Source organism: Porites lutea, chromosome 5, assembly GCF_958299795.1.
Source record: "Porites lutea chromosome 5, jaPorLute2.1, whole genome shotgun sequence".
Lineage (NCBI taxonomy): Eukaryota > Metazoa > Cnidaria > Anthozoa > Scleractinia > Poritidae > Porites > Porites lutea.
The window spans coordinates 36,745,410-36,759,512 of record NC_133205.1 but is presented as its reverse complement, the minus strand read 5'-3'; the positions used below and the strand labels follow the sequence as shown (position 1 = coordinate 36,759,512).

At 40.8% G+C, this 14,103-nt stretch overlaps 1 protein-coding gene across 2 annotated transcripts; it reads right to left on the bottom strand.

The window, feature by feature from the left end:
* Positions 1-459: 459 nt before the first annotated feature.
* Positions 460-8,246, bottom strand: LOC140938697 (GDP-fucose protein O-fucosyltransferase 1-like). 2 transcript variants are annotated; one of them, XM_073388198.1, is made up of 8 exons: positions 8,093-8,246; positions 7,817-7,888; positions 7,005-7,123; positions 5,763-5,886; positions 5,033-5,195; positions 3,323-3,518; positions 1,986-2,219; positions 460-886 (listed from the first exon to the last, which is right to left on the bottom strand). In XM_073388198.1, the coding sequence occupies exons 2-8, from the start codon at positions 7,818-7,820 to the stop codon at positions 710-712; spliced, it is 1,017 nt and encodes a 338-aa protein (XP_073244299.1). In that variant the 5' UTR covers positions 7,821-7,888; positions 8,093-8,246; the 3' UTR covers positions 460-709. The 2 variants fall into 2 exon arrangements, with proteins under 2 accessions (XP_073244299.1, XP_073244298.1); XM_073388197.1 differs by lacking the exon at positions 8,093-8,246 and having other exon boundaries at positions 7,817-8,069.
* Between the last annotated feature and the right edge of the window lie 5,857 nt (positions 8,247-14,103).

The following is a 14,103-nucleotide window of genomic DNA, read 5'->3' as shown; positions in this document are numbered from 1 at the left end:
GGTGAGCGCCTCGCGTTTTCATTTATGTACCACAATACCTAATTTCGTACAAAAACCCGGTCTATATTTGGGATGAAAGAGGTAGATTCATCATTCTCGGTACTGTTACACTGAAGCATTCAAAATAGTTCATGCACGTTAAACGTGCCTATGTTTTACAAGTAAGTCATCGCTCTTTCTTTTGTATCTGTTGTTGGTGTTTTATGTTGGATGTGCCAGTCAGGCCTTAACGAAAATAGACACCAAGGAGCCCCGCAAGGTCAACAACCTCTTCCCCAGAGCTTTTTCCCTTCCACCCCTCCAACTTTTTTTAAAGGTAAAAGCCCTGGGACGAGGTTGCCACAAGATACCATCCTGCCAACGCCTGACCTGTGACGTTTTCGAAACAATTTAGTTATGGTAAGCAAAAGTGTTATGGCCTCAATTTGCATGTAACTGTCTCTTCAATACATTTTTAAATTATAATTACGACTGAACAAAATTTATTTAGGGTAAAGAGGTACTTTGTGTAAGGACAGAGTTTTAGTTAAAAGAAGATTTATTAAGAACCAAATTTTATTTCAAGAATAAATTAAGTCGAACCCGTATACTGAAAGGTGGCCACATTAACAGGTTTCGTGCATGTTTATACCTAAATTTCAATATCGGAGGATGATAGTACATCACCAGTCAGCGCTAAAGAAAAAACAAGATTGCGTTGAACGTCTCGCTATTCATCAAAAGCCCAAAATGATGTTGGTTTATTTTCCACTGCCCGATAACGAGTGACAAATGCAGTGAAGCTTGATACACAGTTTCCTATGAAGTGATCAGACATCGTCAGAATGGCCAGGTCTACTATTGGATCACTGATTTCATCTGAGGGGTTTCTCTTATGCACGGAAACCTGCAACAGGTAGGTAGAATCTGATCAGCGTAGTGTGGGGACTGTTGTTGGCAGTGACTGACGTTTCGACAACCTGCTCTTCAACCAGGGATTTTCCCGATTTGTATAGGCACCATACCCTCCATATTGGTAACGAGAGGTTTCGCCCCCCGTTCTAGTTCGCCCCGTCAAAGTTCATGTGGCAACTTAACTAACCTTACATACCCAGAAATACTTCTTTCTAGTACGTTATATCTACAACCAAGTATGTGTTATTAACCATGAGTGAGGACAAGATTAACTCAGTGAGGATATTAGCCTAGTCCTCTTTATCTTTCTTGCGGGACCAACGCGGAAAACCCCAAGCGGGCAAGACAGGCCCATCTTACTCGCTCAGCCGGTAGCCGATCAGAACAAAGTATTCGTTTCATGATACCCGCTCGCCGAACCGGTCATATGATAGCGCAGGATACTGGCCAAACCGAAGTTCTTTCTAAGGCCCGAGACGAGGTCAAAGTCAGTAAAAACGCAAAAAAAGGACGTGGCCAATATCCAGCCTTCTTGACCGAATATGCTTGATCAATAACGGATTTACCATAAGGCCACTATAACTTTTTTCTGGCGGTACTAACGAGGGAAATCCCAATTTGGCAAGATAGCCGCCTGCTCTTGCCCTCTCGGGCAGCCAAAAAGAACAGAGGACTAGCCTCGTTTTGGCCGCTCGCAAAAGCTGCATATAATTGAACTTGTAGCTTATATAGAACTTGGGGGCGAACTCCTCGGGGGCTACTTCACTACAAGGCCACCCCAAATATTACGCCACTTCCGAGTTCCAAAAACCCTCATTTTCAAAATGAGGCTAGGTGCACAACCTTTCTTGTGAAAATGAGTTTTATTTGCATGAGAATGAAAAATGATTTCCATATCAAAGGCTGAGCACCTACCCTCGTTTCGAAACAGAGGCCCGGGGGAACTCAGAAATGGCCTATTCGACGTTAGCCTCCCACGGGGGCATTTTTAGGGAAGGGATGAAAAACGAGCTCCCCTAAAAACGCCTGCGTGGGAGGCTAATTCCACGTTTGCTTCAGCAGTGGCTTAGCTTTTTAAAACAATATCCTACCTTGAGTGATTTCAGCGCCTGACTCAAATCTTTCAGCATTGGATCGTGGTCTGTTGCCACAAATACTCTTTTAGCTTTGATTTTTTTTACAACCTTTTTAACCCTCTTGAGGATTTCCTTCTTTGGGGGAAAACACATTTCGTACGTTAGCTTCTTGGAACCCTCCCGAATGCATTGTGTTGAAGCGAACAATGAGGTCTGCCTTGGATCTTTGACGTGTTCACATGCCCTCTCCTGTGAAAGAAATAATTTTTTTGGCGAAAAATCCTCGATGAAAGATTGTGTATTAAGGTAGAATAAGGACAGAGGGGTAAAACATATTTGTTTGTAGTCATGGTCAATACACATGAATGTCAAAGAACTAGGTTGTTAGGGGTCAGTAGCACTGAAGATTAGTCAGTACGTCGATTTGCGGTCGTTTCGACTACGAGTCGTCTACGTGTTTGTTTCAGTCGCCAAAGTCCTAAGCTTGATCAATGAGCTATATATACACCTGTTTATAGGAGTCTTTTCGTGTCATGGCTGAAAGAACGAGATATATACAGGTGTAGCCCTCGTTAAGACGTTCGTGAACGGGACGTTAGCAACACGATGCGTAGGCAAAATGACCGCCGGTCACCAATAGTACGTCGGCATGTAGGAGAATGTGGCAGCACCCCCACAGGGTTACCATCGTCCTTTTTTGTTGCGGACTGTGCTATGCATGCATATGGGGGCTTCAGTTATGAACGAAGCCTCAGAAGATACGGTACTTTCCCCTTCCTAAAGTTCTAATTTCTAGGTGGGTCAAAATTCAAGATTCTAAGATCGCACTCGAAAGCTAAAATCGACAAAATGAAAAATATCACGGCAACTTTAATTTTGGTATCGTGTGACTGTCATGTTTCCACTACTTCCGACTTGATCCGTTCAAAAGCCGTAAATGCTGAATGTAGAAAAGATTTGTTTATAAAGCGAAATACCCTCGTTCCCTGGCCGGGATCTTGACGAAAACCAAATATAAAAAAAACACAGTCTCACTGCGTAGCAAGCGTTTCCGCGCGAGTTCGTCCAGTTGAACCAGAGCGAAAAAAAGGGATGGAGGGGGAGGGGGAGGTGGAGGGGGAAAGTGCCTCCCAACTAACGCTCACCCGGGAGGGGATTACCTCACAATCCTCTGTGTTAGCCTGCGTGAAAGGGGGAGGGGGGAGTCCCTTGTGTCAGTTTCTTGTTCGAGACTTCCTGTCATTCTTGGAAACCGAAGGAAAAACACTATTTTCTGGGCAAAATCGCCTGTCAACATTCTCCTCCTAACTACACTAAAACACTATCATACAGTTACGAACGATAGAACTTACAAAATCAACACCATTGCGTAGATGAATACCAACAAATGGCTCATTATTCAGAACACTTTTAATAAATTCCTTGGCTTTCTTTTTAATCTTCTTTGACCAATGGACAAACTTTTGAAGCCACCAGTTTTGCCCCCGGACAGGAAACTCCCCAGGAGCTCCCATCAGAGCTATTACAGGATACTCCGAAGCTGGAAATCTAAAGATCAGCGAAGACAAAAACAAGAATTGTATAAGGGTCTCGTAATGTAAGCTCAAAATTACAGACTGTTTTGTTTCTTGTGAGAAGGATAACATGTTTGTTAAGTCACGAACGTGGAAAAAATCAACGGTAAAAAATGTCGAGTATTTATTTTAAACCCATGACAACCCAAACATCCAGGAAGAGCACCCTATTCAATGAGCTGTGGAGAGACTCATCAAGGCACTTCACTAATTTCATGTGACATTTGTCTTGCATACTGTTAAGAACTGTGCACTGTCAATAAAGTACCATATGGTCATAATTAAAGAGAAATGATAAATTTTAAGCTCAGTTGTAGTAGAGTGAGAAAGATATAACCAGTTTTTCATGTAAAGTGCATTGGGCAAAGAACCGATTATTTCGTCTCCTTTTACTCCTCCTCCCAGTTTCCTGCATAACCTTGTAATAGCCAATGAAAGAAGCAGCAGCACCCCCTGGGGGAGACTAACATATTAAAAGTGCCGAGGATGCTCATCATCTCACTTAGGAGTAGACTGTATTAAAAACAGTTGTTTTTTTTTCTTTCTCAAAATAGGTTTAGGGTTGCGTAGAAGTAGTGTAAGAGTCTCACGGGCACACAGCGAAGTGAAGGGCGTGTGAGGCGAGAGAAAAAAAAGTCGGTATTTTTAGCGTCTCTCCCCAGTCGAGGTCTCCATTTTCAGCTTCGCTCCAAACCTTTTGTGTGACTGTTAGTGCATACCAAGAGCCAGAGAGGGACCACTATGGCTCTTGCACCCAAAAATACGTACTGTTTTGCGGTCTAGCTTAGGAGTGTAAATTGCATATTCTGGTCTCGCCAAGGGTGTTTGGGATAGACAGTCACTATATTTGCCCATTCAGGTTAATTTGCTTAGGGCTGTGCATAAAGAAATTTACAAAAAACTGCCATGATATCTGTTTAGTATGGTCTTATTTAGGGGTCAGTTTAACCTTGAGCCACCCACACATTGGTCTCCCTTAGGGGTTTTATACTACTACATGAGAAATTTCTGCAATTTGATTGGCTTAGAGGAGTGGTATTTCAGCTTAATTTGAAATACCTACATGTGAAAATTACAAACCTTTTGCGGGTAGTAGTATAAACAAATAATAGCATGATTTGTACGTGATATTTGGCATAAATACCACTCGAGATATTTCAGCGGCTCGTGAAATTACGTATAACAATTTTGAAATATCACTCGTGGTATTTATGCCAAATATCACTACTAATCATGCTATTACCTATACTAATTCTAATTTTCCGAACAGCATCCCTGTCACTGTTACATGGAAGTCCCTCACGGGCAGCACTCCCAAAACAGTGCTATAGTACAACGGACACAACACTGGACCAGTCTCATGTGTTATTTCAAAATGGCCAATACATGTAGCCTAACTAACATATCATAAATTAAGATCAGAATTAAGTCCAATATCACATCCTCACTGCAATACTGTTACACCTTCAAAAAGATGTTCCTTCTTACCTTTCTAGCCAGGCTTGTCTGCTGTGTTCACTTTCCGTGTCCCACAACATGCCAGTGTGTTCCCGATAGTCATCAAAATTTATGTTAAAATGATCCCAGAAAGGACCAAATGGATTCCCCTCCTTCATTCTACATTTATGCCCAGTAAAGGAGTAACAGAAACCTGAAGGGAAAAGAAGAAACTAAGAAGTTAATGGCAACATATTAACATTCATTAAATTGCTTTCCTAATTTGCTAAGGTATAGTTAGTTCAGCTTGCTTAGCAGCAGGACTCTAAAAATGCAAGCGTTTCTTTGTTGTGTGTGTGTTTGTGTGCGTGAGACCATGGAAAATGGGGATAAGAATTGCAATTAAGGATCAAGATCAGGATCAAGATCTTCAAAAACCATACCCTATAGGGCTGCACATACCAATCCAGCCCATAAATGGAAGTACTGCCCCAGGCTGTACATGCAATATTTACAAGAATGATGTTGTTTCAGTCAATATTTATGACTAACTGTCATTCTTGTGTTCTTCAGACAGTCTTGACCTCAAAATATGCACAACGTCAACATCTCAGTCAGTCACATCTATTATATCCCTTCACCGCACCATCTCAATCTACTTTTTTTGATGTTTAAAACTAGGTCTGAATGTGTAATAACGGTGGAACCCTTATGTCTTAAATAGTTTAGTCCAACTGAACCAGGAGTTTAAGAAGCATCATTACAGAAAAAAAGTACCAACCTATACGTTGACCAGGAGGCCAAAAACTTGGTGCAATATCTTTCATAAATTTTTCCATTGTTATAACATTGTGATAAGCTTCAAGTGGTTTTACAAGAAACCATTCATCAAATGGTACCCTCTCCTGGAAAATAAATCAAACCATAGATTAAAACAAGTCTCCCCATATTTAACCAACCTATGCCACTGATATTAGTATTATAAAGGAAATAAAGGGCGATGTAAAGAATCGACCATAAGAGGACACAGAAAAAATCTGAGCCCCAGATGGGATTCAAACCCACGACCCTTTACATCTCCCTTTATTTCCTTTATTATACTAATTATTATCAGTGGCATAGGTTGGTTGGTTGGTTGGAGGCTCCTTCATAGGCGAGGCATTTCTTGCAATTAATGTGACTGCGTGATGCAGTTAAGACTTAATGTGTTGCTTGTGATGGACTGTGTGACTGCGTGATGTGGTTCGCAAGTCCAACCCACAAAAATGACCCTTGCTCACCAACGAGTCCTCAGTAGTTTAGAGGTCAGAGTATCCAATCTAGAACACGGAGGGTCGTGGGTTCAAATCCCATCTGGGGCTCAGATTTTTTCTGTGTCCTCTTATGGTCGGTTCTTTACATCTCCCTTTATTTCCTCCCCATATTTGCCATTGAAAAGTCTCATTTGGGAGGTGGCAGACAAAATCCTAAAATTGTTTATTAGATCTCCACAGATATTAGATCTCCACAGGTTGGCATCTCTGAGAATCAGACCTGCTAACCCCTGATCAAGGAAAATCTGGTGACTAGTAAAAAAAATTGGAGATTCTACAAAAAGTGGTGAGATTCTCATTTTTTCCAGACCAAGATTAAACCAACCCTGTTTCCATTGGGGGAATTAATTGTTTATTTAAATAGTACCTTGTTTTAGTGTGGTCCCACTTGTGACAAGATACCACTTTTTTAGTTTTTTGATGACTCTTTGAGGACACAAAAGAGGTCATAACTGGGATGAAACTTACAGCAAAGGGTCGATTCCTCTGAATTATCAGCTAACTTCATGGCCAAAGTGTTGGACAAAGTGCCATCAAGGCTTAAACAAGCACTAGCAATCAACACAAAATTTCCGTTTTTATTCAAAAAAAGTAACATTTGATATCAGAATGATATTTTCCAAAACACCATGAGATTGGGTGAGAGTTGGCAAGTCTGGAGAAAATAGTTTTACATTTATGTTTGAAAATATAGTAACAATAATTCTTACAGAGCCTCCAATTTTGTAGCTTGGGTACACTATCCAGGGAGGAAGTACAAGAGTCCTATTCAGTCCCTTTGCAAATGAAAGTGATCCCAAGAACTGATCAGCTTGGTTTCCAAATCGACCTGTATGCAATGCCAAAGAAATAAAAAAAATTAGTTTTTTCCAGGAACAGTAGAGACACACCTGCTGGGCAAAAAGACAGGGCTGTCATAGGAAGGGCCAAGGGCAAGGGATAAATTCCCCCGGGTAAATGACCACAAGCACGACCACAACATACCGTAAAATTGCGAAAATAAGCCGCGGGGCTTATATTTTTCAAAGGCCCTTTTTGAGGGGCTTATTTTTGGAGGGGCCTATATTCGGAGGGGCTTATGGACCGAGGGAAATTTGCGTTATAAAATCGGTTGGGCTACAATAGCTTGTAGTGGAAATGAAATTTACCATTTTTGCTTTGTTTTATTTTGTATTCGAGGGTAAATTCCAAGAACAAGCCCCCCAGGGGGCTTATATTGGGAGGGGCGATGAACAGAGGGTGTTTTGCGTTACGATTTTGGGGGGCTTATATTTGGAGGGGCTTATACATGGAGGGGCTTATTTTCGGAATTTTACGGTATACACTTTTTACACAATGAAGAACATCAATATTTTTTGGGTGATATTAAATTCCACAATACCCTCGACTCTTTGTTGATTTTACAAAAAAAAAACGAATTAACCGCATAGGCCTCTGCACCAAGATACATCTAACTCATTCTGTTAAGTACTGTTTCTTTTATGTACTATGAATAATGTTTTCATAATAATTTATAACTTACCCATACAGGGACAGTAAACAATGTACCCCGTGCTCTGATCATTGGAAGAAAACGAGATTGGTTGTTGACTTCCTGCAACATCAAACGCTATTTGCTCATCGAGATTTTCTTTTCCACTGATGGTAACTAAAACTGATAAATATGAAACTAAAACTAATGCGAACGAAGAGCAAAAAGACGCTGAATCCCGTTTCACGTTCATTCTTTTAAGAAAGTAAACATTGACCATCACCCAGCGGTCACCCGAAGGAACAGGTAAACGGATGTATAAACAACCTTATCTGGTGTGACTTGTTCGAAGTTCTGCGATCGGAACATTTCATGTTTTTTTTTCGAAGGATGTCGGAGCTTTTCAAAATGTTGATTTCATCACAAATGCGTTCAATCTTAGTGATCAAGGCAGAAAAATAATTAGACAGCTGTAGAACATTTCGTCTACCATATATGACGTATTTCCCCTCTGCCATGTATTACGTACGGTGACGTACGGTGACACGTACGCTGTTCGAGTCCTTGCACAGGCTCCCCAAGATCGATGTCAGTGTAAGGATTTGTAGTCTTTGTAACGATTTTTTCCCAGTGTAAAGGCTACGACAACAAATTACAACAACTTGACAGAATTAAAAATTGACCGACTACAACCTGCCGGAGTACTATACAGATTATTGTCGACAAACGCGCTGACAAACAAATATTTTGAATGAATAAACCAAAAAAGTTTTCTGTATTTTTTTCCAATTGATGCTCTGCAATTGATGCGAAACTGGACTCTGCTGCGAAATAGTAGTTTTGTATTTCGTAACTGTCTGTGTAGGCCTTACTTACCATCTCCTTACCTGTACCACTGATCGCATATTACAGATAATTCAGGCGCGGATCCACACCGGTTTCCACTGTTTTTCCGAAATCGGTCAGATTTTTCTTGATAAATATATTTTTAATTAAACAAAACAATTTTCCAAGTTGACATCTGTCAAATGGTTTTCGCAGCCAGTAAATATCCTCTCTAAATGACCCCCAGAAGCTTGCTTTTTCGGTGATCGTTTAGGAAATCGGTCAGTATTTATCCTAGATCCGCACTAACCTAAGATCAGGCTTTATTTTCGTTTCGCTTTGAAAATAACACTCCGGCGGGAAAGGCGAAATTGGGCCTGATCTCAGGTTAGATCCGCACCCGAGATTTAATAACTTTGGACATGGAGTTTCTGCCTTTACACCAGTGAGTAAAACTGCTTGCATTGATAAGACAGCTTGTCGAAAATGTTGATTGATTTCAGAGGATGAGAGGGAGAATTTTAGAATAGCAAAATAGATGCGTTCAACTTTAATTTGGCCCTGAATTGAAATGGCAGACAAATTCACCTAAAAAAAAACACCAAGCTGAAGTTGTCTGCCAATAGACCTTGTCACGGTTTTCGACGCCATCTTGACGAGTAGGCAAACGCGTGAGAAATTACAGTGTTTGTATGAGAATCTAATGTCGAATAATTTCCGTAAAACGGCTGTTCTGAAAAAAAATATCAATTGTAAACTAAAGTTACAGAGCGACGGATTGTCCTAAAAAATCTGGGGGGTGTACCTGTGCTTAAATTTCTCCAAAGGCTTGCTCTAGATTTCCCATATATTTGTCTGTAATTTTCCCGGGACTTTCTTACAGACAAATGTATAGAAAATTTTAAAAAGTGGCTCTAGGTCTTCTAGTGCATGTAACGCCCTCAAATTTTTTCAGGAGAATCCTTAGGAGTGAAGCTTTAGTTTACAAATCATATTTTTTTCAGAGCAGCCGTTCTACGGAAATTATTCGGCATTAGATTCTCATACAAACACTGTAATTTTTCACTCGTTTGCCTACTCGTCAAGATGGCGTCGAAAACCGTGACAAGGTCTATTCACTACCTGTTCGCCAACTCCAAATTCATTTACATGTAAGCTAGAAAAAAGCAGAGAACCATTTTTAAAAACGTCGTGCAAACGACACAACATTGTTGGGAGTTGTTGCGTCCATTTGCATATAGCTAAACTGAGAATCGTTGCGCAAGAATTCCGAACAACACGCAACAACGCAAACGGACGCCACATGTAACATCCAACATTGTTGGGAGTTGTTGGCCAAAAAATGTTGCGTCCGTTTGCACGGCCGGGCTTAGGAACAACAATTTTTGTCCAGAAATACTTATTATTGCACAGCTACAACTCAGCTATACCGATGAATTTTATGCATTGAAAATTTTCGTTTCTACGTGACCTAAATCTTTTACAGTCTTACAAAAAACTAAAATCACAAATCAGATCAAATCGCTGGTTTAATGTCCCTTTTGCAGTCGGAGGACTGAATTGTAGGATAAATTACAAGCTGTGATAAATATACAAATACGCTGCATTGATTTACAAGATTAATATTTAACACTAACAAAATTTGAGAAACGTTCAGTCCTTGTGGCCATGGGCCTGCTAGAACTCCCTGATCTTAGACACACACTGGTAGATATAGGTACCACTCTGTTGTGTATGAGTCGGTATACTGGGTTACCTGGCCGAACCTTACCTATAAATTTAATACACGAGATTGTCCGACGGTCAGAAAGAGGCAGAAAGAGTGGATAATGCAGCTTTGTCAAGTGCTGTTTAATACGAAATACCAGGCCAAATGATGGAAAGGGCCCTTTTTTGCACGTTCTCGAGATAGCAAGCAAGATACTTAGGCAAACCAGCAAAGACAGCGGAGGCGTACTCTAGTATAGAGTGAATAAGCGCGCAGTAGATATGAACAATATCAGCCGACGGAACTTTGCACTCCTTGAGTTGTCTCAGCAGTAGTGCATAAAGCCGCCTGTTGGCCTTCTTCACTATGTAGTCGCAGTGCACTGCCCAAGTGAAGTCCTCAGAAAGATGGACACCGAGGAACTTTAAATGTAGAGACCTGCTCAATATCGGACCCACCAGCAGCGATTGGGTGCGGAACGCAACTATTGTAGTGAAGAAAGTCAACAGTCATAAGGGACGGACCATTAGAAAAGTTATTGGGGGGGGGCGGGGAATTTTCGAGCCGCAGGAATTTTTTTTCTTTAATGTTTCCCGTGAATGAATATTTTTTTTTGTCAAGATGTTCTGCACGAATTTTTTTTTTCCTTGAAGTAACACTAAACTAAAAACATATTAAATCATTCAGTTGTTCACTTAACCAAGGGCATAATTTAAATAGGCTACCTGGGCACGTGTGCGAAAGTAAATTGATACATATTCTAAGGTACAGTTCACAATAGCCTTTTATACACAAGGTATCCTGTATTGTACGTGCATTGGTACTGCGCAGGTTCATATTGCATTGCTGAACTTTTACATGTAAACAGCATTATAAATAAGGCATTCTAAAAGAGTGTACAGTTGACTCTCTCTTAACGGACACCTCTATAAGACGGACACCTCTGTAAAACGGACACCTACAGTTCGTCCTTGCCTTTCGTTACTCCTTTTATTTGACTCTTTATAAGACAGACATCTCTCTAAGATGGACACTTAGTACCGGCCCCAAAGGTGTCCGTCTTAGAAAGAGTTGACTGTGGCGTTCTTAAAGGATACATAAAATAATTTATGTCCAACCACTGTAAAAGATCTGACACAATATAGACACAGTGGGACAGGAGAAAGCCGGTGGGAGTAGATGGGACATTTGCTGCACATTTTTTGAGTCCCTGGCCTTTATTGGGCCTCTCCCATAGTCCATCATAGTAATTCCAGGTGCCATTGATGGTTACAGCTCCTGTATAGTGCCCCCCATTCCAAAATGTGAGACCAAATGATAGCAATAAACGGGGGTGGTAGGCCTACACGACTTTTACCTCATGCCAAAATGCGGCTTATTCCGATAAAATTGTTTTTATCTGCTGAGTAGATTATGCTCTGGAAGGTTCTGCATTTATACTGAGCAAATGTGATTTTAGCCGCATGTTTCACACTGAGAGGTCATGACATACATATCGATTGACTGTAGTTATTATTTTCTGGTCGGCAGGATTTGCCCTCTGGTGCAAGCGCATTTTCTTTGACCTCTTTTGAAGCGTAAAGCTTTTTTATTACGGCTGAATAAAGGTCCCTATTTTCTCCATGTGCTTCTGGATCCGAATAACTAAGTGATTTTCTTTAGTCGGTGAGTGGGATCTTGTTTACTGTGGGTAATGTCGACCGAGATATCGGTCGATATAGCGGTCGACACTCGGTCGATAGTCGGTCGACACTCGGTCGACAGTCGGTCGACACTCGGTCGATAGTCGGTCGACAGTCGGTCGATATAGCGGTCCATAGTCGGTCGATAGTGGGTCGACACTCGGTCGAGACACGGCCGATAGTCGTTCCAGATGTGTCTCGGCCGATATAGCTTTTCGTTCACCGACACTTCGCCGACTTTTCGCCGACATTTCGCCGACACTTCGCCGACACTTCGCCGACACTTCGCCGATCCTTGGTCGATACTTGACCGGTGTGTCGGTCAGTAATTGGTCGACACTCGGTCGATGGTCGGTCGACACTTAGCATTTCCTACATTTTCCTACATTTTTGCGGGACCACAGGAGCAGCAGATTCAACTTAGGCTGAGACAGGTTCTGTTTAACAGCTAAAACTCAGACGATCGGTGATGATACAAACTGGAAAAAAAAAGGTTATCATGTCTTTAGTTCCCAGTGCTCTTCGGTTCTCTTCATAGCGTAATCGCGCCTTGCACTGCCACATGTTCCCCATCGCATGATAACAGTAATTAATGACGTCTTTGCTTAAAAAAAAGCCATTGGACTCACCTGATAAATTAACACACGACTAATATTCGAACGACAGTTGACCGATATACCACCGACAGTTGACTGATATACCACCGACAGTTGACCGATATATCACCGACAGTTGACCGATATATCACCGACATATGACCGATAGTAAGTCGAGGTGCGTCGACAAAATATCGACCGATACTCGGCCGATAGTCTATCTCACTATCGACCGACTATCGACCGACTATCGACCGACTGTCGACCGCTATATCGACCGACTGTCGACCGCTATATCGACCGCTATGTCGACCGATATCTCAGTCGACATTACCCACAGTAAACAAGATCCGGTGAGTGTAATGTTTTTCTGCAATGCTGTATCACGCTGGGCCCAGCTAGTCAGTTTTCTTTGCAGAATGTTAAATTATCACGGATAGTGACGTACAGATCCAAAATTATAAGAGTGAACTGCAGCTCAAACTGAAGCTACATAAACTTACTACGGAGAATTGAATTGTGACTCAGTAGACTCCAGCTTAGTGTTTTTCTAAAGAGACAGGAAGAGAGTGTGAGTCTTTTGACTGGAGCGCGTAGTTCCTCCCTTGATGATGATATTGTTATTATCAAGAACCAGAACGGAAATTGTCTGAAAATGTGTGGTAAAAATAGATACATTTGACCAAATGTTAAAAGTCTTTAGGCTGCTAGTCTAAAAAGAACATGTATCTTTGAGTTAGTTTCATTTATCTAAAAGGACCGGCAACAACTGTAAAAACAAAATCTAAGAAAATAGATTGTTTTTATTTTTTTATTTATTTATCTGTTGCTTGTTAGAAGTACCAAGAAATAATATATTTTCTGGGTGTTTCTGGGTGTTTCCTTCGATTTGTGGGGAATACTCTGATTATGGTTATCTAGGGTATTTAAAAGAAATGTTTTGTTCCAGATATTAGATATATAACACAAAGTAAGGAAATGATAACCTTATGTTGATTTTTTATAATACATAGAAAAGTATAATTAAATTTATTTAAAGTTATTTAATAATCATATCTGAAATTGCCAGCTATTAAAATTTATGATAAGCTTACAAGCCTCAGATATATTTTTTGTATCAGGTATGATTATTTACAAGACCAAAATTCAGCAGGAAGTTTATTCAAAGGGCCGATTGTTTTGCACACAGTATGCTTTCCTGCCTGCCTTCTTAAGATTTGTGCAAAATGTGTGGAAGGCCAATGCAGGAATTTTTTTTCCTGGTCTACTCTGCATGCATGAATTTTTTTTCACTTAATTTTCCCTTGCATGAATTTTTTTTTTGTACTTCGCCCGCCCCCCCCATAACTTTTCTAATGGTCCGTCCCTAAACTGTACCATGTTTGCTTCACTGACATGTCGCGTGAGAACGATTTTCCACGGCAATTAGAATTCTTTTGTTGGCAAGCTAGAACAGGCATAAAAAAAAAACACAAAATTCTTTGTTTGAACATATCTGATTAGCATTTTTTATGCACATGTGTGAAA

What these genes read in the sequence shown, in the direction of transcription:
- LOC140938697 (XM_073388197.1), bottom strand. Translation starts at nt 8,045, where the DNA reads ATGGTCAATGTTTACTTTCTTAAAAGAATGAACGTGAAACGGGATTCA. An exon ending in GCCTCCTGGTCAACGTATAG is followed by an intron (nt 5,196 to 5,762) that starts GTTGGTACTTTT and finishes TTTTCCCTTCAG; the next exon opens with GTTTCTGTTACTCCTTTACT. An exon ending in AGACAAGCCTGGCTAGAAAG is followed by an intron (nt 3,519 to 5,032) that starts GTAAGAAGGAAC and finishes GCTGATCTTTAG; the next exon opens with ATTTCCAGCTTCGGAGTATC.